This window comes from Dipodascopsis tothii, assembly GCF_038497935.1.
Source record: "Dipodascopsis tothii strain CBS 759.85 unplaced genomic scaffold V1510scaffold_3, whole genome shotgun sequence".
In the NCBI taxonomy this organism is placed as follows: Eukaryota; Fungi; Ascomycota; class Lipomycetes; order Lipomycetales; family Lipomycetaceae; genus Neoaidaea; species Neoaidaea tothii.
This window is the reverse complement of record NW_027117987.1, coordinates 21,279-40,252: the sequence shown is the minus strand read 5'-3', so window position 1 is coordinate 40,252 and position 18,974 is coordinate 21,279. Positions and strand designations below refer to the sequence as shown.

Genomic DNA, 18,974 nt, shown 5'->3' with positions numbered 1-18,974 from the left:
CGCCAAATCCCTTCTACTGGGTCTGAAAGCTGCAGAGGTTGTAATGAGCGCACCGCATGTGCACTAGCGCAGACCACGTAGGCCGAATTTGTTGCCTAGCGCGACGTGGCGCCAAGTGCGCGCGCAGATGAGCCACTGCGGCGGTACACCTGGGCCGCTGGCGGGGTTCTGGTCACAGCCGCAGGGTCATCCGGCGGAGCCGGCGACCTGGCAGGTCCTGGCAGGACCTGGCGGGACCTGCCCGACCGCCACGGCTGCAGTGTGGGCCGCGGCCGGCGGCGCCGGGCCTGGTCGGCTCTGGCGCGGCCCAGTGCGAACCGCGGCTGCCCCGCCGCCAAGCACCCGATCCAACAGACTGGACGGCGCGCCGGAGTTGCGCGGCCCTGGATCTGCGGCGGGCGGCGCAGGTGGCGCAGCACGCCCGCGGCGGCCCTACGCGCACTGACGACACCGTGACCTGCAGCCGGTTCGCTCCAGCCACATCACCTGCGCCGCAGCCGCCTCGGCCGGCCGCACCGGCACTAGCGCGTCTGGCGCCGACGCGGCGCTCGGCAGCTGGATGCCGCGGCCTGGCAGTGCGACCAGGTGCTGCGAGAGCGACTGAACACGACGCTAGGCCTGTTCCAGCTGCGCCAAGCACGTGCCAGCGCGCTCCCCAGCTACATTGCAGCCCACATCTACAGCGTCCGCGACGGCAATCTCCGCCAGACGGTCTCTCCAGACGTCCGCCCGTGCCTGGGCGCGTGCGCAGCTCGTTGCCGTGACTTTAAAGAAATCCAAAACTTTTATTATGCCGACCGTACCTTTTCGTACCATTTTGTAGCCCGTCCCAATGCCCAAACCAAACCAAACCAAAAGTCAACGTCAGAACAAAACACACACACCAAACACACGAGAACGAACGGAGAAAACGAAACGACGCACACAACGTGGACGACGAAACGCATTCGACTGTACGATCTCTACGTGTGCTTGGGCAAACAGTTCAGAGGCCAACAACCCCGCTACAGAACGAACTGAACGGTGTGAAAGTAATTAACTGACGACGACAACGACGAAACGCAACGAATTATAAACAAGAGTAGAGCTTTCAGACCGCATAGATGTCGTCCGCAATAATCAAAAGAACTTTTTTTTTCCAGTAATGCCTGCGTCGTTAGTAGTGTTCTCTCGCGCGCCCGTGCGACTTACCCATTTACAAATCAGGTCCAATAACAAGGGCCAGCAGCGCCATGCGCACGTAGAGGCCGTGCTTCATCTGTCTGAAGTAGGCCGCGCGGTGGTCGAAGTCGAGCTCCTCGCTGATCTCGTTGTTGCGCGGCAGCGGGTGCATCACGCACATGTGAACCTTGGCGTGCTTCATCATCTCGTTGTCGACAATGAAGGTGTCCTTGAGACGCTCGAACTCGCCCAGGTCCGAGAAGCGCTCCTTCTGGACGCGCGTGCAGTACAGCACGTCCGTCTGGGCCATGATCTCGGGCGTGACCTCGGTGGACTCGAGCAGGATCATGCCGGCCTTGGCCAGCTCGGCGCGGTACTCCTCGGGCAGCGCCAGCTGCGGCGGCGCCACGAGCTGCACGCGCACCTGGTAGTGCTTGAGCAGGGTGCACAGCGAGTGCACCGTGCGGCCGTACTTGAGGTCGCCCATGAACGTCACCGTGATGCCGTTGATCGAGCCGAGCTCCTCGCGGATCGTGAACAGGTCCAGCAGCGCCTGGGTCGGGTGCTCGAGCGAGCCGTTGCCGGCGTTGATGATCGGCACCGGCGAGTACTTGGCCGCGATCGCCGCCGACTCCTCCGAGGGGTGGCGGATCACGATCGCGTCCGAGTAGCTCGCCAGCGTGCGCACCGTGTCCTGCAGCGTCTCGCCCTTGACCACGCTCGACGTGCCAGTCGTGACCGAGATCACGCGGCCGCCGAGTCTCTGCATGGCCGCGTCGAACGACGACGACGTCCGCGTCGACGGCTCGTAGAACAGCGTGCAGATCAGCCGGCTCGACAGGATGTTGAGAATGCCGTGGCGGAGCACGCCCAGCTTCATCTCCTGCGCGATCGAGAACAGCAGGTGCAGGTTGCTGCGGTTGAACGTCTTGACCGACAGCACGTGTTGACGCAGGAACGGGTTGTCTGTGCGCAGCGCGCGCAGCAGGTCCGACGTCGGCGGCGAAGGCTGCCGGTTGATCGTCGCCTTGGCGAACATGTCCAGCAGCTTGCTGGGAATCGGCGCCAGGATCTCCTCCTCCTCTGGCTCGACCGCCGACACCAGTCCCTTGCCAACGATGCCATCGACCATCGAGTCGATCAGCGTCACATTGATGTCCGAGTTGGCCTTCAGAGCCAGCGCCTCAATCAAGAGCTTGGCGTTCTTGACGTTCGTCACCAGCGGCACCGAGTAGTCAACAGCCATACGACGAGTCTGGTAGCCACGCGACATGTACGACGCGGGACGACGGAACTTGTTCGACGACGGCAGGTTGATGTACAGGTCAATCAGGTTGTTCGCCAGGTGCTGCGTGAGCGAGTACTCGGACTTCTGGTCCGAGTCGCCGTCCAGAACCTCGAGGTACTTGACCGGGATACCGTGCTCCTGGATGAAGTCGGCCGTACCGGCAGTCGCGAAGAGCGAGAAGCCCATCTCGTGCAGCTTGCGCACCGACGGCAGAAGCTCCATTTTCTCCTTGAACGAGCCGATCGAAAGCAGGATGTTCTTCTTCGGCAGACGGAAGCCGGTCGCGATCAGCGCCTTCAGGTACGCCTCGTACTTGTTGTGGCCGAACGCAGCAACCTCGCCAGTCGAGGCCATCTCGACACCCAGGACAGGGTCGGCACCGGCCAGACGCGAGAAACTGAACTGCGGGACCTTGACCGCGCAGTAGTCCTTCGGGATCGGCTGGTCGGGCTCGGGGTACGCCTCAACGGGCAGGCCAACGATCGCCTTCGTGGCCAGCTCGATGAGGTCGACGCCGAGTGCCTTCGAGACAAAGGGGAACGAGCGCGACGCACGAACGTTGCACTCAATCACCTTGATCTCGTTGTCCTTGGCAATGAACTGGATGTTGAACGGGCCGGACACGTTGAGCGCGTTTCCGATCTTTTCCGTCGCAACCTCAATTCTGCGGACGGTCTCCGGGTCCAGGTCCTGCGGAGGCACAATGAGAGTGGCATCGCCAGAGTGCACACCGGCGTTCTCGACGTGCTCCGAGACGACGTGCATGAGCATCTTGCCGTCCTTAGCAACGGCGTCCATCTCGATCTCCTTGGCGTTCTCGATGTACTTGGTGATCACGACAGGGTAGTCGCGCGACACCTCAACAGCCTGCTGCAGGTAGTTGGCCAGGTCATCCCTCGAGTAGACCGTGTTCATGGCCGCGCCCGACAGCACGTAAGAGGGACGGACCAGCACAGGGTATCCGACCTTCTCGCAGAAGTCCGAGGCCTCGTCGGTCGAAGTCAGCTCCTTCCAGGCAGGCTGGTCGACGCCGATTCTGTCGAGCATCCGCGAGAACTTGTAACGGTTCTCAGCGCCGTCAATCATCTCGGGCGAGGTGCCCAGAATCTTGACGTTCTCACGCTTCAGAGAGAGAGCGATGTTGTTCGAGGTCTGGCCACCCATCGAGACAATAACACCACCCGAGCGCTCGAGCTGGTAGATGTCGAGGACACGCTCCAGGTTCAGCGACTCAAAGTAGAGCTTGTCGGCCTCGTCGTAGTCGGTCGACACAGTCTCGGGGTTGTAGTTGACCATCACCGTCTTGATCTTCTGCTCGCGGAGAGTGCGCACGGCGCGGACAGCACACCAGTCGAACTCGACCGAGGAGCCGATACGATAGACACCGGATCCCAGGACCATCACGCCGTGGTCGTTGAAGCTGATGTCGTGCTCGCACGCGTTGTACGTGACGTACAGGTAGTTGGTGAAGCACGGGAACTCAGCAGCAACAGTGTCGATCTGCTTGACGAACGGAGTAACGCCAAGCTCGATGCGACGCTGGCGGACAGCAAACTCGTTCGAGTTCAGGAACTTGGCGAGCTGGCGGTCGTCAAAGCCAAGCTGCTTGGCTTGGCGCATCAGCGTGGTATTGATGCTCGACGTGTTGAACGACGACAGACGCTGGCCGAACTTGATCAGGTTCTCGAGCTTGTTCAGGAACCACTTGTCGATCTTGGTCATCTGCCAGATCTTGTCCACCGAGTACTTGCCCGAGTACATGGCGTTGGCAAGCGCAAACAGACGCTGGTCCGACGGAGTCTGGAGCTCGGTGTCGATGTCAATCGACATCAGAGCGTCCGTAGCGTTGAAACCCAGGTTGTGGTAGTCAATCGCACGGATGGCCTTCTGAATGGCCTCCTCGAAGGTGCGGCCAATGCTCATGACCTCACCAACGGACTTCATCGACGACGAGAGCTCAGTCGAGACACGAGTGAACTTCTTCAGATCCCATCTCGGGATCTTGACAACAACGTAGTCAAGCGACGGCTCAAAGCAAGCGCAGGTCACCTTGGTGACCGCGTTCTTGATCTTGTTGAGCGGGATGTTCAGACCAAGCTTGGCAGCGACAAAGGCCAGCGGGTAGCCGGTAGCCTTCGAGGCCAGAGCCGACGAACGCGACAGACGCGCGTTGACCTCGATGATGCAGTACTCCTTCGAGAACGGGTTGAGAGCGTACTGGATGTTGCACTCACCGACGACACCCAGGTGACGGATGACGTTGACAGCAGTCGTGCGCAGCATGTTGTAGTCCTCGTCCGACAAGGTCTGCGAAGGAGCAATGACGATCGAGTCACCGGTGTGAATTCCGAGAGGGTCGAAGTTCTCCATGTTGCAGACAGTGATGCAGTTGTCGTTGCAGTCACGAACGACCTCGTACTCGATCTCCTTCCAGCCCTTCATCGAGCGCTCAATGAGCACCTGGGGGCTGGAAGCGAACGCGCGGTTGCAGAGGTCGATCAGCTGGTCCATGTTCTCGGCGAAGCCGGAACCGAGACCGCCAAGAGCGTAGGCAGCACGGACGATGACAGGGAAGCCAATGTCCTTGACGGCAGTGACAGCCTCCTGCAGGTTCGAGGCCGAGGCCGACTTGGCGCACTTCTCGCCAATCTCCTCCATCGAGCGGGCAAAGAGCTCACGGTCCTCGGTGGTGATGATGGTGTCGATAGGGGTTCCCAGCACCTTGACGCCGAGCGACTCGAACTCGTCCTTGAGCTTGATGCCGACGTTGAGGGCAGTCTGACCACCGAAGGTGACGTAGATGGCGTCGACCTTCTCCTCGATGATGACCTTGCGGACAAAGTCAGGGGTGACCGGCAGGAAGTAAACCTTGTCGGCCAGACCCTTCGAGGTCTGGATGGTGGCAATGTTCGGGTTGATCAGAACAGTGTAGATGCCCTCCTCCTTGAGCGCCTTGATGGCCTGCGATCCCGAGTAGTCAAACTCACCGGCCTGGCCGATCGAGAGACCGCCTGAGCCGAGGACAAGAACCTTCTTGACGTGAACAGGAGGGTTCTTGCGCAGAGCCTCCTCGGCAGTGCCGCCGGGGATCTTGATCTGGACAAGCTTGCCGGCATGGGCCGACTCGTAGACACTGTCGATGAACGTGTCAAACATCCACTCGGTGTCACGAGGACCAGGAGTCGACTCAGGGTGGAACTGGACCGAGAAGATCGGCTTGGTCGTGTTGTACATGCCCTCGTTCGAGCCGTCGTTGGCGTTGACGAACAGCTCCTTGTATCCGGCAGGCAGGGTAGAAACGTCCACGGCGTAACCGTGGTTCTGCGACGTGATGTAGCAGCGACCGTTGATCAAGTTCGTGCAGGGAATGTTGTGTCCGCGGTTACCAAACTTGAGCTTGACGGTCTGAGCGCCAATGGCACGCGAAAGCAGCTGGTGGCCGAGGCAAATGCCAAAGATGGGGGTGCGCTCCTGCTGAATCGCGACCGAGAGCGCCTCGATAGTGTGGGTCATCGCAGCGGGGTCACCAGGACCGTTGCTGACGAAGAGACCGTCGTAGTCCTCCTCAGAGAGGATGTCGTGGTCGTACGGCACGACCTTCAGCTCAACGCCGCGGCGGACAAAGCAGCGGATCTGGTTGAACTTCATGCCGACATCGATGCAGATGATGCGGAGCGTCTTGCCGTCCGGGCGCTTGCGCGCGGTGGCCGGGTCCGGGTAGTAGATCTTCGGCTCCGTGATCGAGACCTCGACGACGAGGTTCTTGAGGTTGGGGTCCTCCCACTCGATCGTCTCAAACTCCGAGCGCCAGGCATCAGAGGTCTGGTTGGTGAAGCGCGCGTCGCTGATAGCCGAGCTCGGGCGCGAGCCCGCCTTGGGGAAGAGCATGCGGCCGAGCATCGAGCCCTTCTGGCGGATGAGCTTGGTCAGCGCACGCGTGTCGACACCGTAGACGGCCGGGATGTTCTGCTCCTTGAGCCACTGACCCAGCGACGAGGTCGCCAGGTAGTGCGAGTACTGCTCGGTGTAGTCGCACACGACAAGACCGGCGATGTGGATCTTGTTGGACTCAAAGTGCATCGGCAGGTCCGGGATCAGCGGATCCCGGGTCTCCCGCGACGGCACTCCGTAGTTGCCGACGAGCGGGAATGTGATGACGAGGATCTGGCCCTGGTACGACGGGTCCGTGATGGACTCCGGGTAGCCGACCATGCCTGTCTGGAAGACAAACTCGCCGGCCACCGACTTGTTGGCGCCGAACGAGTAGCCCTGGACGAGGGTACCGTCCTTGAGCTCGAGCGTGACCACTGTCGAAGACTCGTTGCTGATGGCCGCAGCCGTCACCGGCGGGATCACGCCGGTGGGCGACCGCATCGACGCTGTGAGCAGGTCCGTGACCGCAGGCGACGACGTCGACGGCGACAGCGCAACCGCCTCGTACACGGCGGCCTTCTCGCTGCCGAACATGAAACCCGACTGGTTCGGCGACGACGGGAACAGCTGGTTCGAAGACCGCCGACGGCCGGCCGAGCTGGCGATGATTCTCGGTACGACCTGCGGCGAAACGGGTGAAGTAGGGACTGACATTGCGACTATGCTTGCTGCTCGGTTAGCGCGTGTTCGGCTGATCTGCACGCCAGCGCACGCGTCCGGGCCGGTGTCACACCGCGGCCGGCACCAGAACTGCGACTGCCATTGTTCGCACGCGTCCTCCACTTACCAGATCAGCTGACAATCAAACAATTAAGAGGACTGCTTGGTTTTTGATCGAATCAATCAGATGCTAATCAGACTCCTCTACTCAGTACCCTGTCTTATCACAAGCAAGCAAGTAAAAGCCAAGGTAAAGAGAGGAGAAGAAAGAGAAGAAAAGAAGCGAAACCAGAGAGTACGATACTGTTAATATACACCCGCTGGGTCGACTTGCCTACGCCAAAAAAAAATTTGGCAGTGAAAATTTTTTTTTCCCACTAGGGCAAAATTAATGTACCAAACCTTAACGCGGTCACCCACCGGCATGGACGCGACCGTTTCCTTGTCTGCGACGCACTGTGGCGCCTGTTCGTACGGCCGCTCGGCGAGCCGACGTCGGCTGCCAGCCGGGCGTGTTTGACCTGCAGCAGCGGGCGCAATCGCGTCTGGGGTCGCGAGGCGAGATCGGCCTCGACGTAGGCGACAGCTCGGACAACTCCAAAAACGGCAAACTCTGTATTGATCCGAAAGGTACTCCAGGTGGGCGTGGTTCGATAAAAAGTGGGCGACCGCCCAAGCGTATACGTTAGGCTGCCGACGACGGGTACGCAGGGTACGCGGGTACCGCGACGGTTCTGGCGCTGAGGACCGCGGTCGGGGTGGCCAGGACGTCTTGGCTGGTCACAGTGGATCACAAGACGCGGTCGTGATGCTACGAGCTGCAGCTCGCGCTGAGTCATGGCGCACAAGGTCACAGCCTGGGAGTCGGTTGTGTCCCATTGTGCGGACCCAGTCCGACGCCCACCTCTGCGGGCGTCTAGGCGCGCCGGCGCTGCCCCGGAGAGGTGTGTGGCGCCGCACGGGGCGCACCTGAGGCGCAAGCGTGTCTCGCAGCCGGGTAAACGCATTAGGCACAACTTGCCTCTGCCGCTGGGAACTGCAAGTTCGCCAGTCCGGCGGCAGCCTGAAACGGCATCCGCAGCTGCCGGGCCAGCGCCCGCGACGGCAGCTAAGGGGCGGCTTGCTCGAGCGAGCTAGCTCTGGCTGTGGAAGGGCGAACGAGTAGCGGCGCAGGGCGCTTAGGCCGCGCTAGTGTAGGCGGAAGCGTGCCGGGCACGAGACAAGTTTGGGCCCAATGCGCGCGCGATTGCGCGGTTCGGCAGGCGCCAAAGCGTGCCGGTGGGCACAGCCAGGTCGGAGCTATGCCGTCTGCAAGTCTGCAGGCTGTCGCAGGCGTGCGCAGCGCAGATTCGACGTGAGAACGAGGTATTTGCTTGATCTACATACAGTACACATCATACAGAGCGATACACGACCCGTAGCTGCTGCACCTCACTGCCGGAACCACGACGTCCGTTTGGGCGACCGCGGCGACGCCGCCGTCTCGGCCGCAAACAGCCGGTCGTTTTCGCGGTCGATCGGGTGCGGCGACAGCAGCGGCAGGCTGCCAAGAGGGCTTGGCGGCGGGATCATGGCCGAGCCGGTAACGGCAGCGGGCATGACGGGAGTGATGACGCCGGCGGCCGCACCGCCGCCGCGCAGAGGCTTGATGATCCGCTGGCCGGCGACCGCGCGGCCGTTCGTAGGCGACGAAGACATGGGGTATCGGTTGACGGGCTCGGCAGCCCGCCGGAACGCCTTGACGTCCTCCAGCCGGTTGTGCAGCGAGCTCAGCCGGGTCTCGAAGCCCTGGGCCTCGGACGAGAGCCGCTCCTGGGCCTCGACGAGCATGTTCTCAAGGCCGGCGATGCGCTCGTTCTTGGCGTTGAGCTTGCGCTCGGTGATGGCAGCCGACTTCTTTAGCGCCTGGTTCTGCTCGATCAGGTGGCGCTGGACGCCGGTGAGCTGCTCGAGGTTGCGCTCGAGAATGACCAGCCTCTTCTGCTGCTGCTTGGACGTCTGTGTGCTCTGCTTGACAGTCGTCCGCAGCGACTCCTTCACCTCCGCGAGCGTGATCTCGAGCTCGGCGACGCGCTCGCACCGCGCCTGCAGGTCGCGCATCAGCGACTTCTTGAACGTGTCGAAATCGTCCGGCTGGCCGGCCGACTTGCTGTTCATGTCTGCCGGCAGACTGGCCACCTGGGCGTTGGGCGCGGCCTCGAACGTAGTCGACTCGGTTGACAGCGTCGGCGATGACGTCGACAGCGCTGGTGTCGGTGGCACATTGAGACGCTCGACCGTCTGGCGCAGGCGCGAGTTCTCCGCGACGGCCGTGGCCAGGTCCTGCTTAACGTCGTCGACCAGGGAGTCGAGCACGCTCGTCCGCCGGACCACAAACGCCTCGAGCTCGGCCGCGATCTGAGCCTTCTTTTCGTCGTTCTCGACGCCCTCACCAAGCGACGCCAGCAGCCGCTGAACTTGGCCGTCGAACGTCTTGATCTGCTGCTCAATGTCCTGGCGGCGGGCGATCTGGTCCTCGAAGCTGTCGATCTGTGTCTCCAAAAGGCTCTCGGTCCGACTGGCAAACTTCTGTACGTCCTTGCACCACGCCTTGAGCTCGTCGGGATTGATGTTCTCGACCGAGGACTCCTCCAACGCGGCGAGGAGCGCGCTGACGGGCCCACTCGCGTCGCTGCCCAGCTTGAACGACTGTAGGCCGGCCATGATGTCGTCGATCTTGGACTGTCGGCGCTTGTTGCGCTGCGACAGCTTCGACGAGAGCTCCTTGACCTGGACGCTCGCCTCCAGAAGCTGCCGCTTGACCGAGTCGAGCTCGGCAGTGATCTCGGTGTTGAGCTCGCGCAGCTCGTCCATGCTGATGTTGGACTCCTTGCTTTGGAACTGCAGCTGCTCGAGCTGGCTCTTGAGCTCGGCCAGGTCGACCGTCAGGCGCTCCTTGGACTTGGCCGCCGAAGCTTCCTGCTGCTGCAGCGCGGCAACCTCGGTCTTGAGCTCGCCCAGTGTCCGTTCGAGATTCGCGATCGTCTGCTCCCTCTCGTTGAGCTGGTCCTGCAGGTCGTTCTCGCGCTTGAAGAAGTCCTCGATCTCCTCCTTGGAGTAGTCGTAGTTGCGGGGAGTTCCAGGCGGATCGGCCAGTAGGGCCGGCGCCTGCAGCCGCGACGGCGTCGACGGTGCAGATGTCTCGCCAGTGCCGGAGCTACCGGCAAACGTGCTGCCGACGCTCGAGACACTGGCAATGCTCGCGCTGCTAGTCGTGCGCGGCTGTCGACGCGGCGTGGAAAACAGGTTGGTCGCCACCGGCTTTGACGACGTCTCGAGGCTGACCCAGCGCTCCTTGGGCACGCTGCTGCCACCTCTCCACGACTCGATTTCGCCCTCCAGCTGGCTGATGTAGGTCGCATACATGGTGTTCTGGGCCTGGGCCTTGCGCAGCATGACCTTGAGCTCCGCCGGCGACAGCTCGGCGTTGATCTTGGCCTTGTTGCGGATGTTCTTGGCGCGCACGCCAAACCGCAGAGTCGACAGTGTTTCTGTGGCGTTGTAGCTCGATGGTGAGCAGTTCACAATCAGCGTCGTCCGCGAGTTTCCTCCAAGCGACTCTTGCAGAATGCGTGTGAGTTTCGAGTCGCGGTACGGCACATGCGTTGACTTGCCGTCCGTCAGCGCATTGATGACCATGCCGAGCGCGGACAGCGACTTGTTGATCTTCTTGGCCTCCTCGAGGACGATTCCGGACGCACCAGTCTTGCCGACCTTCTCAGAGCCCGCCAGGTCGACCAGGAACAACTGGCCGGACTTTGCGCTGCCGGTCTCGAGGTTCTTCTGCGAAACGACGATGGCAAATATCGAGTGCGACCGCGACGACTCGTTGTTCATGTCTGGCGTCAGACAGCCCCGCGCATAACTTACTCGTGGATGCCACCGAGCGGGCGCTGTTGCCCTGACGCATGACGTCAAAGACCTCCTTGACGGACGACACGTAGAGCTTGCTCAGGCCCTTGACGTACACGCCCTTGCTCTTCTCCTCGTGCACTGGCAGATTGTCGTTCTGAGCTGTCGGTCAGCGAGGCCGTAACCGTACATACGCTGCAGCAGGTCCTTCACTTTCTCCATGTAGATCTCCATGTAGCTCACGTTGACCGTGTACTCGATCTCGGCCGGACTTTGCAGAATCAGCTGGAAGATCTGCTCGATGATGCGCGGAATAATACCGCAGTTCTCGGCGTCGTCAATACTCGGGCCCATCATGGTGTACGACTTGCCGGCGCCGGTCTGGCCGTAGGCAAAAACGGTGCCGTTGTAGCCGTTCATGATATCTTCGTCAGCGCTGCCGTCGCCGTTTCCTACCGTCCACCGTCGACCGGATACTGTAATCAAACACGTCCCGCTGCCGGCTGTCCATCGGGAATACCCGGTCGAACGTGAAGCTACCGGCAAAGCCCTCGGTATCGACCATGCACGAGTCATTGCTGGTAAAGCTCACGACGGCCTCGCCATCGTTCTGGATCTCGGACTGGCTCTGCGGTCGAAACCGAGCAACCACTGGCGGTCAGTGCTATCGGCAGGGTGTGCCTCACCTTTAATGGAGTTGTATCCATCACGCGAAGGGCTCGCACTGGCAAGTTAGTGTGCTCGTCGCTGCCTGGACCGGCGTACCTCATATTCGTTTCGGTTACTGTGTCTCTAGACTCTGCGCCGACCACGCAATTACTCTCGACGCTCAGATTGCTCCTAGTGCCTGGGTTCTACTGCGACCGCACGTTCGTAACTGTCCTTGGCCGCTGATTCGAATCTAAACCGAGGGGTCAGGACCGTAAATAAAACGCGCGCTTTCCGCACGGCCTGCCGGCCGGGCCACGCGACCAGGCCAGCCTGCTCGCTCGGAGCATACCAGACAGGTGCCTCTGCTTACCGGACTGGTTCTGGGCTGCTGTCATAGGGTATCGCTGCCGGTTTGCTCTCACAATCGTCCGGCCGATGGTAAACAAACACTCCCAAGCCAGTTCCTGCGCCGACCGTCTCCTGCGGCGTGGGTGTCCGACACCACTGCTGCAAGTCCGTTCGGTATATATACACGCCAGTGGACAGCGTCCTAGTAGTACCGACAGAGCGCGGCTTGGGTCCGATATACAAAAAAAACACTGTCTGGTATTGCACGAAGGTGGTCTAAAATCTAGATGGGGTGGTACGCGCGCTAGGCCCTAAAGGTCCGACGTGTAAATATAAACAGAGGGGGGAGGGCACGGGTTCGAGCTGAGCGTGTGGGCGACAACTGGCCGCGCGCGGGCGGAACCGTTCGAAGGCTCCGCGGCGACACTGAGACGGTATAGACTCTGGGCTTCCGGTTCGAGCTGTCGCGCGAAACGCGCTCCGGAGGACGCGACAGCCCGCTGAAGACTAACGAGCAAGTCGAGGCCGGAGGTCCGGCGATGCTGATTGGCGTGACACAAGAGCGCACAGACGCGTACCCAGCCATCTAGCTGTCCAGTAATCTGGTCGGCAGTCGCGCGACCGGCAACGTGGTGGCTACAAGCCGCGGCGGCCCGGGGAGCAGGGTCGGCATGACCGGCAAACCGGCAGCCGCTACGGGCCTATGGTCGGATCGGCAATGTAGTACGAACAATGCGCCTGTAGCACTAGTCGCAAGGGGCGTAGCGCGCACGCGGAGCCGTTCCACGGGCGACGCGGCATGTTACACGCAACACGCCGACAGGCCGTTGAAATCACGTGCCGAGCACGTGAGGCGCGATGTCGGCACGCGGATCACGTGTACACGACGCGCTAGCCATCGCTACGCTCAGGGGCCAGGGGCGGATCTGCAGGCGACGGGGCTAGCCCGTCCGCGGATCGCCAGCGCAGGCTACGGCCCCGCAGACCGGTAACGGCGCAGTTTACAGCTTTTAGATCAGTATAGTACATTTATTAGATGCATGCTCAAAGATTAGGTGACAGACAGATTCTCCAAAAAAAAATAATATAGAAATTTCCCATGACCGCTTAGATCTTCTCGTTAAGCTGGTCGATAACCATCGGCTGGCGCTTGTCCAGCGGCTGGATCTTCGGCGAAGTCTGCTCGAAGTACGTGTGCACGTCGGCGTTGAAGTCGTCGTTGGGGTCGGCCGAGGCCACCTCGGTGTTGTCCGACGACTCGTCAAGCTTGCGGCGCTGGCGCTCCTCCCAGTCCTTGCGCATCTCGTCAACCTTCTGGCTGTGGTCAGCGTCAGCGTCGTAGTTCTTGCCGACGCCACGGAAACGCTCCCAAAGGGACAGGTGCTGGGAGTGGATGGCGACACCGTGGTACTCGTTCTCGCGGCCCTCGCGGATGAACTGGAAGCGACGGTCCTGCTCCTTCAGGTCAAGACCGGTCGTGTCGGGCATGAACATGAGGGTGACGAGCATGCCTCCAAGACCGAACCAGGGCACGATGTGGAACTTCTGGTCGGTGGTGATGTAGTTGTACATCACCGAGGCCATGAGCGCACCAAGCTTGCCCATAGCAGCCGAGAAACCGTGAGCAGTAGCACGGACCTGGGTGGGGAACACCTCAGCGGCAACCAGGAAGGTCACACAGTTGGGTCCGAACTGGTTGAAGAACGACGACAGGTAGTACATGGCCTGGAAAGCAGTGATGTGCTCCGACTCAGTGTAGTACTTGTAGTGGAAACCGGGGATGACAAACAGAACGAAGTCCATGAGGAAACCCAGCATCATCATGTTCTTGCGGCCAAACATCTTGTTGTCGATGAGGAACGAAGCCAGGTAGTAGCCGGCAAGCGACACACCGATGTTGATCAGGTTGTACAGCCACGACATCATGACACCCTTGGCGTTCGGGTTGATGACAGCGATGAACTCCGACTGGAACAGCTTGTTGCCGTAGAAGAAGACGTCGTTGGCGAACCAGGCACCAGCAGTGGCGATGATACGCGGGCCAAAGTACTTGACCGTCAGCTTGAACGACTTGACGTCGTAGCCGGTGATGTGCTGCTTCTTCTTGACCTCATTGAGCGACTTCGAGGCAGCGGGCATCTTGTAGGCACGGTAGTACACGAGCCAGAGAGTGCCAATGGCCGGCAGAATGAACGACACACGGTACGTCCACTGCGTGGCGACCTTCGAGTAGGGCGGGTTGCCGCTACCGTGGTGGAAGATCAGCAGCGACAGGATCAGGATGACCTGGTTGAAGAACTGGCCCCAACCCTGCATGAGGAACGCACTGGTGACAGTGCGGCCACGGTGCAGACGGTCCTGGCGGGTCGAGGGCTTGACGCCGTGCGCACCCTCCATACCGATCGTGGCGGTCATCGGGTACTCTCCACCGACACCGATGCCGTAGATGAACAGAGCCCAGGCGTAGCAGATAACCCAGCCGTTAAGCGAGGTGCCCCACGAGCCGACAAGAATGCAAAGACCCAGAAGCATGATAACAGCATCCTGGATCAGACCGAAACGGCGGCCAAGCGAGTCACCGATGTAACCAACGATGATCTGGCCGACAATGATTCCGCAAATCTCGAGGTAGTCCACAGCCGAGACCCACTCCTTCTGGCAGACCTCGTACTTGGACCAGCACTCGGGCCAGACGGCCGTGAAGAGCGACTTGACGTTGCCGATAGAGAAAAGCACGTATCTGTAGGTTAGCACTGATTGTGGCGGTGCGGTGCATAGCGTGGGGCGCGCTAGTGTGGCGCGAAGTTTGACCTCGCTCGCTAGTGGCATTAGCCACTCGGCTGGGCCCTTTCAAGAAACCGGTCACACGACCACCTTCCAGAAGGGCACTGCCCGTGACAAATCGTCAAAATCAAATGTAGACCTACCCCTCGAGAGCAAGACCAGCGCCGGGAATGACGAAGTTGCGGAAGTAGGCGCGGACCGGCTCCAGCGGGTCCCTCTTGGTCATAGCTCCAAGCGCCTTCAGCTCCTTGGAAGCCTCCTCGCGCTCGACGCGATTGACAAAAGCCCAGCGCTTGAAGAAGGGCATGTCAGCCCAGTAGGTTCCGCTCTCATCGTAGCCGTCCGACGGGTGCAGGAGGTACTGGAAGATTGCCTTCTCATCCTTGCGATCGAAGGAAGGACCAGGAGAGTCCTCCTTGTCAATGATCCGGCCGTCGACCGTGTCATAGTCCTGCGCACCGTACGGCACGGGGATGGCCGCAGCCACGGGAGCGTGTGAGTGGATGTTCGACATTCTGTGTTGTAGAGCTGACAGTGAACGAGGTCCACCTAATCAGGCTGTAGAGTGATACACCAGAGGTGGATTGCCAGGCAGCCGCTGAGGAAGACGTTTGCGGGCGCCGAGAGTTATATAGCTTGGCCACCTGCTTTTGCATTCCGTCTACGTCTACGTTCCCTAAGTCCGCCGCCACTGCCGGCCAACCGCAATCGTTGGTCCCGTCATGACGTTTCATTACACAGCGAAAAAAAAAAAAAAACCCGACAGCTGCGGAACCTTAATTTTCACTTATGCAGAAGTCGCCCCATCCCAATGGGGAAGCCCATGAGGGCGTGCGCAAATCCTGGCCTTGCATTGGCTCGTTTATTTCTCCCAGGGCTTTGTTTGGCCAAATCCGGAAGGAGTCAAAATTAGTTAGGTCTGAACCTGCCCCGGCCGGCGTAGCAGGCACATTAGTCCGACAGAAAAGGGACTAGTGTAATCGACTCGAGTGCACGCCTCTGGACGCCGTAGTGTGGTGGGAGGATGCGTGCCCGTGGATGGGCTGAGCTGCTCTCCAGATGGCTAGTAGTTGCTGCCCGGCCGCGATAAGCCGAGGGGCCGAAGTTGCCGGATGGTGGAGCCCGGCCACGCGTGGTTGCAGCCGGGATTCGGACAGGCCAGGCCAGCTTTTGGTGGCAAGCCAAAGTACCGCGGCGGTCTCCGGCTGGCGGCCGGCCAGAGCCGTACGGCGTGGCCATCGACCACGGGGATCGTCGATCTCTCGAGCGCGAAGCCCGGCACGGCATGGCGGATCTCGGCTGGCAGCAAACCATTGAGCGTACGGCCCTGCCAAGCGATCGTGATGACTGCCAAGGACTGATCATGAACCGCCGCCTGGCAGCTAGACGGACGGCTGAGGAAGGTGGCGGCCATCGGGAGGGGCCGGACTGGCTGGGCCGGTCGTACGCGTCTAGCGCACGCGGCCGGCCGATGGCCAGGAGCCAGCCAGCTACGCACGCGCTCGTGCGAATGCGGGACAGCCGCGCGGTGTGCGCACTGCCAGCCGCATGGTGCCGGGAACTCCGATTGGCGCTCGCTAGCACGTGGGCGATGCGCTCGCGACGCAAGTCTGTGCACCATCGCGCCAGCTCTGCCACCGCCATTGACGCCTGCCAAGCCGCGCGAACTGCGGCGGGGAGTCCACGCGAGCCGCGCTACACGCGGCTCGTGCCGTTGCCGAGCCGCAGATTACGCGGCTTGAGTCAGTGGAGCCGCGCCAGTAGCTGGTGCGGACGCTCGGCGCTCATCGCTGTGGCTCGGCGCTCGGTCTCGGCGCTCATCGCGGTCGCTCGGCGCTCATCGCGGGACGCTCGGCGCTCATCGCAAATCCCTCACTCGCTCGGCGCTCATCGTGTCCACGTGTGCGCCCTAACTCCGTGTGACGCGTACGCCGGCGGCCGCCGCGACATGCCTTCGGCGCGCCGCCGGCACCCAGCCGATTGTGGAGATTTGGGCGATGACGTAGCGCCGCATGTGGTGAGGCTCGCCTCCTGATTTACTACACCTCCTGACTCCGAGCCGCAATTCGTGCGGCTGTATGCCCTTGCCCTGGAACACGCAGTGCCGCCGCCTTTGGCGCCGGCTTGACGCCGGCCTGCCGCCGGCCCTGTACTCACACGGCTGCCGGCAGCCGTCACTGACTGCGGCACAGTCTCGTCACACGAGCATGTTTCGCCGGCTCTGTGAAACTCCGGTGCCTGCCAGCACACACTGCGTCGCCGGGTAAGATCTGGTCCGGAGCGGGGTGTCACGTGCACAGTTCCCCAACTGCGGGGCACACGTGATGCTTTTCTACCCAGCGACCGCCGTCCTTCTGCTCTACGCTCGCCATGACTGCTCTCTCTGCACTCTCATACACGCGGATCCGGACTCTGTTCAACCCGCCGGAGGTGGCCGCGGTCGAGGGCTCGAACCCGGTCCGCATCGGCCTCTTGGGCGCGGCCCGAATCGCCCCGGCCGCAATCATTCGCCCCGCGAAGCTTATCCCTTCAGAAGCCGTAATCTACGCCGTTGCCGCCCGCGACAAGGCCCGTGCGACTGAGTTTGCGACGACGCATGGCATTGAGAAGGTCTATACTACGTACGAGGAGCTGCTGGCGGACCCGGCCGTGGAGATGGTCTACAACGCGCTTCCTATCAGCCTTCACATGGAGTGGACGCTCAAGGCGGTCGAGGCTGGCAAACATGTCCTGCTGGAGAAGCCGTGTGCAATGGACTCGGAGCAGGCTCGGGCGACGTTTGCGGCGGCCAAGGCCAAGGGCGTGCTTGTCATGGAGGCGTTCCACTGGTACTTCCACCCAGCTAACCAGCTGGTCAAGCGGATCGTGTCGGACGAGGCCACGTTTGGCAAGCCAACGTTCTACGAGGGCCACCTCTGCGTCGGCCTCGGCCGGTTCTCGGACGACAGTGACATCCGGTTCGTGTTCAACCTCGGCGGCGGCTCGACCATGGACACGGGCTGCTATCCGATCTCATGGATGCGGTACTTCCTGGCCGAGGAGCCGACGGCGGCCAAGCTGCTCGAGCTGATTGTGTCGCCCAAAGACGAGCGCATCGACGAGTACGTGTCGTACGAGTTCTCGTTTGCCGACCCGGCCAAGAAGGCGCTCGTCCACACCGGCCTTCGGACGCCGCTGACCAAGCTGCTCAAGCACGGCCTGGTCACGAGCGTGACCATCCGTAGCGACAAGAAGGAGCTTTTTTTCCGGCTCTCGATCATGCCGCACCTGTACCACAGCATCACCGTGAAGGATCTGGCCACGGGCAAGAAGGAGTCATTCTCCGGCTACGAAGCCGGTCGCGAGCACTGGACCACGTACACTTATCAGCTCAAGGCATTCTGCGAACGCGTCCGTGGCGGCGATCCCGGGCTTTGGTTCGAGAACGAGAACTCGGTCAAGAACATGGAGGCTATCGAGATGGCCTACAAGGCCGCGGCCCTCCCCGTCCGCCACTCAGGGTAGGCCGCCGGCTGGCGCCAGCGGCTCGTGCGCACCGCTGACGAAATGTCGGCGGAGCCATTCGACGCTGGTCTTGAATAGATAAAGATACACGTGATAAAGATACACAGTCGGCAGATAATAATAGAGGCTGCTACGAGCGTGTGCGATCGTTACGATCAGCACGAAAGGTCAAGCCGCGAGAGGCCGTCGGTGACGCCGGAGGCGCTGACGAGCACGCTGCGGCCGTCCTCGTCTTCACGCTGGGCGGACGCGCGCCGGCCCGGGCGCGACGAGCGGCCTCGAGGCGTGGTCGGCCGCGACTGCGCGTGGCCGGGCGCGGGTCGCTCGCGGTGTGCCTGGGACTGCATGTGCGCGTGCGCGTGCGCGTGCGCACGCGCATGGTCGTGTGCCCGACTGGTCGCGTGCGTGTGCGAGTGGACGTGCTCGTGAGTCGGCGCTTGAGCGGTGTAGGCCGGATGGCCGCGGTGGTGGCTGTGCGCGTGGCTAGGGTCGGCGGCCATGTCCGAGGTCCCGGAGTTTTGGGTCCGACGGTCACCGCGCACGTGCCGGCTGTGACTCTGCTGCAGGTGACGCGATGAGTCCGGGTGACCCCGAGCCGCACGGTTCCCGGCAGCCGCCGTCCGCGCGATGTGCTCGCGGACGGCCGAGCGGGCGTCGCCGCTGCGCGCCTGCGCAAGCGCGTCGATGGCCAGATCACGAGCCTCGGTTGGCGATAGGCGGCGCGTGCGCTCGAGCTCGCGCTGGAGCTGCTCGA

The 18,974-nt window shown here is 61.7% G+C and overlaps 3 protein-coding genes across 3 annotated transcripts; 1 reads left to right on the top strand and 2 right to left on the bottom strand.

The window, feature by feature from the left end:
• Window positions 1–1,195: 1,195 nt before the first annotated feature.
• V1510DRAFT_405815 (uncharacterized protein) lies at window positions 1,196–11,703 on the bottom strand (the record flags this gene model as incomplete). Its single annotated transcript, XM_066932356.1, has 7 exons — window positions 1,196–7,003; window positions 7,564–7,948; window positions 8,478–10,920; window positions 10,952–11,095; window positions 11,128–11,409; window positions 11,474–11,561; window positions 11,620–11,703. 7 exons carry the CDS (start codon window positions 11,701–11,703, stop codon window positions 1,196–1,198), a joined length of 9,234 nt encoding a protein of 3,077 aa, XP_066791082.1.
• Window positions 11,704–12,942: 1,239 nt separating this feature from the next.
• On the bottom strand, window positions 12,943–15,431 carry V1510DRAFT_388935 (major facilitator superfamily domain-containing protein). The gene is made up of 2 exons (XM_066931725.1): window positions 14,860–15,431; window positions 12,943–14,672 (listed from the first exon to the last, which is right to left on the bottom strand). Exons 1-2 carry the CDS (start codon window positions 15,228–15,230, stop codon window positions 13,040–13,042), a joined length of 2,004 nt encoding a protein of 667 aa, XP_066791081.1. The 5' UTR covers window positions 15,231–15,431; the 3' UTR covers window positions 12,943–13,039.
• A 1,550-nt stretch (window positions 15,432–16,981) lies between these two features.
• V1510DRAFT_410519 (uncharacterized protein) lies at window positions 16,982–18,390 on the top strand. The gene has a single exon (XM_066932733.1). The coding sequence runs from the start codon at window positions 17,087–17,089 to the stop codon at window positions 18,218–18,220; it is 1,134 nt and encodes a 377-aa protein (XP_066791080.1). The 5' UTR covers window positions 16,982–17,086; the 3' UTR covers window positions 18,221–18,390.
• The last annotated feature ends 584 nt before the right edge of the window (window positions 18,391–18,974 follow it).

Coding starts and splice junctions, on each gene's coding strand:
- V1510DRAFT_388935 (XM_066931725.1), bottom strand. CDS start 15,230: ATGTCGAACATCCACTCACACGCTCCCGTGGCTGCGGCCATCCCCGTG. Junction 14,673..14,859: donor GCTGGTCTTGCTCTCGAGGG/GTAGGTCTACAT, acceptor GCTAACCTACAG/ATACGTGCTTTTCTCTATCG.
- V1510DRAFT_410519 (XM_066932733.1), top strand. CDS start 17,087: ATGACTGCTCTCTCTGCACTCTCATACACGCGGATCCGGACTCTGTTC.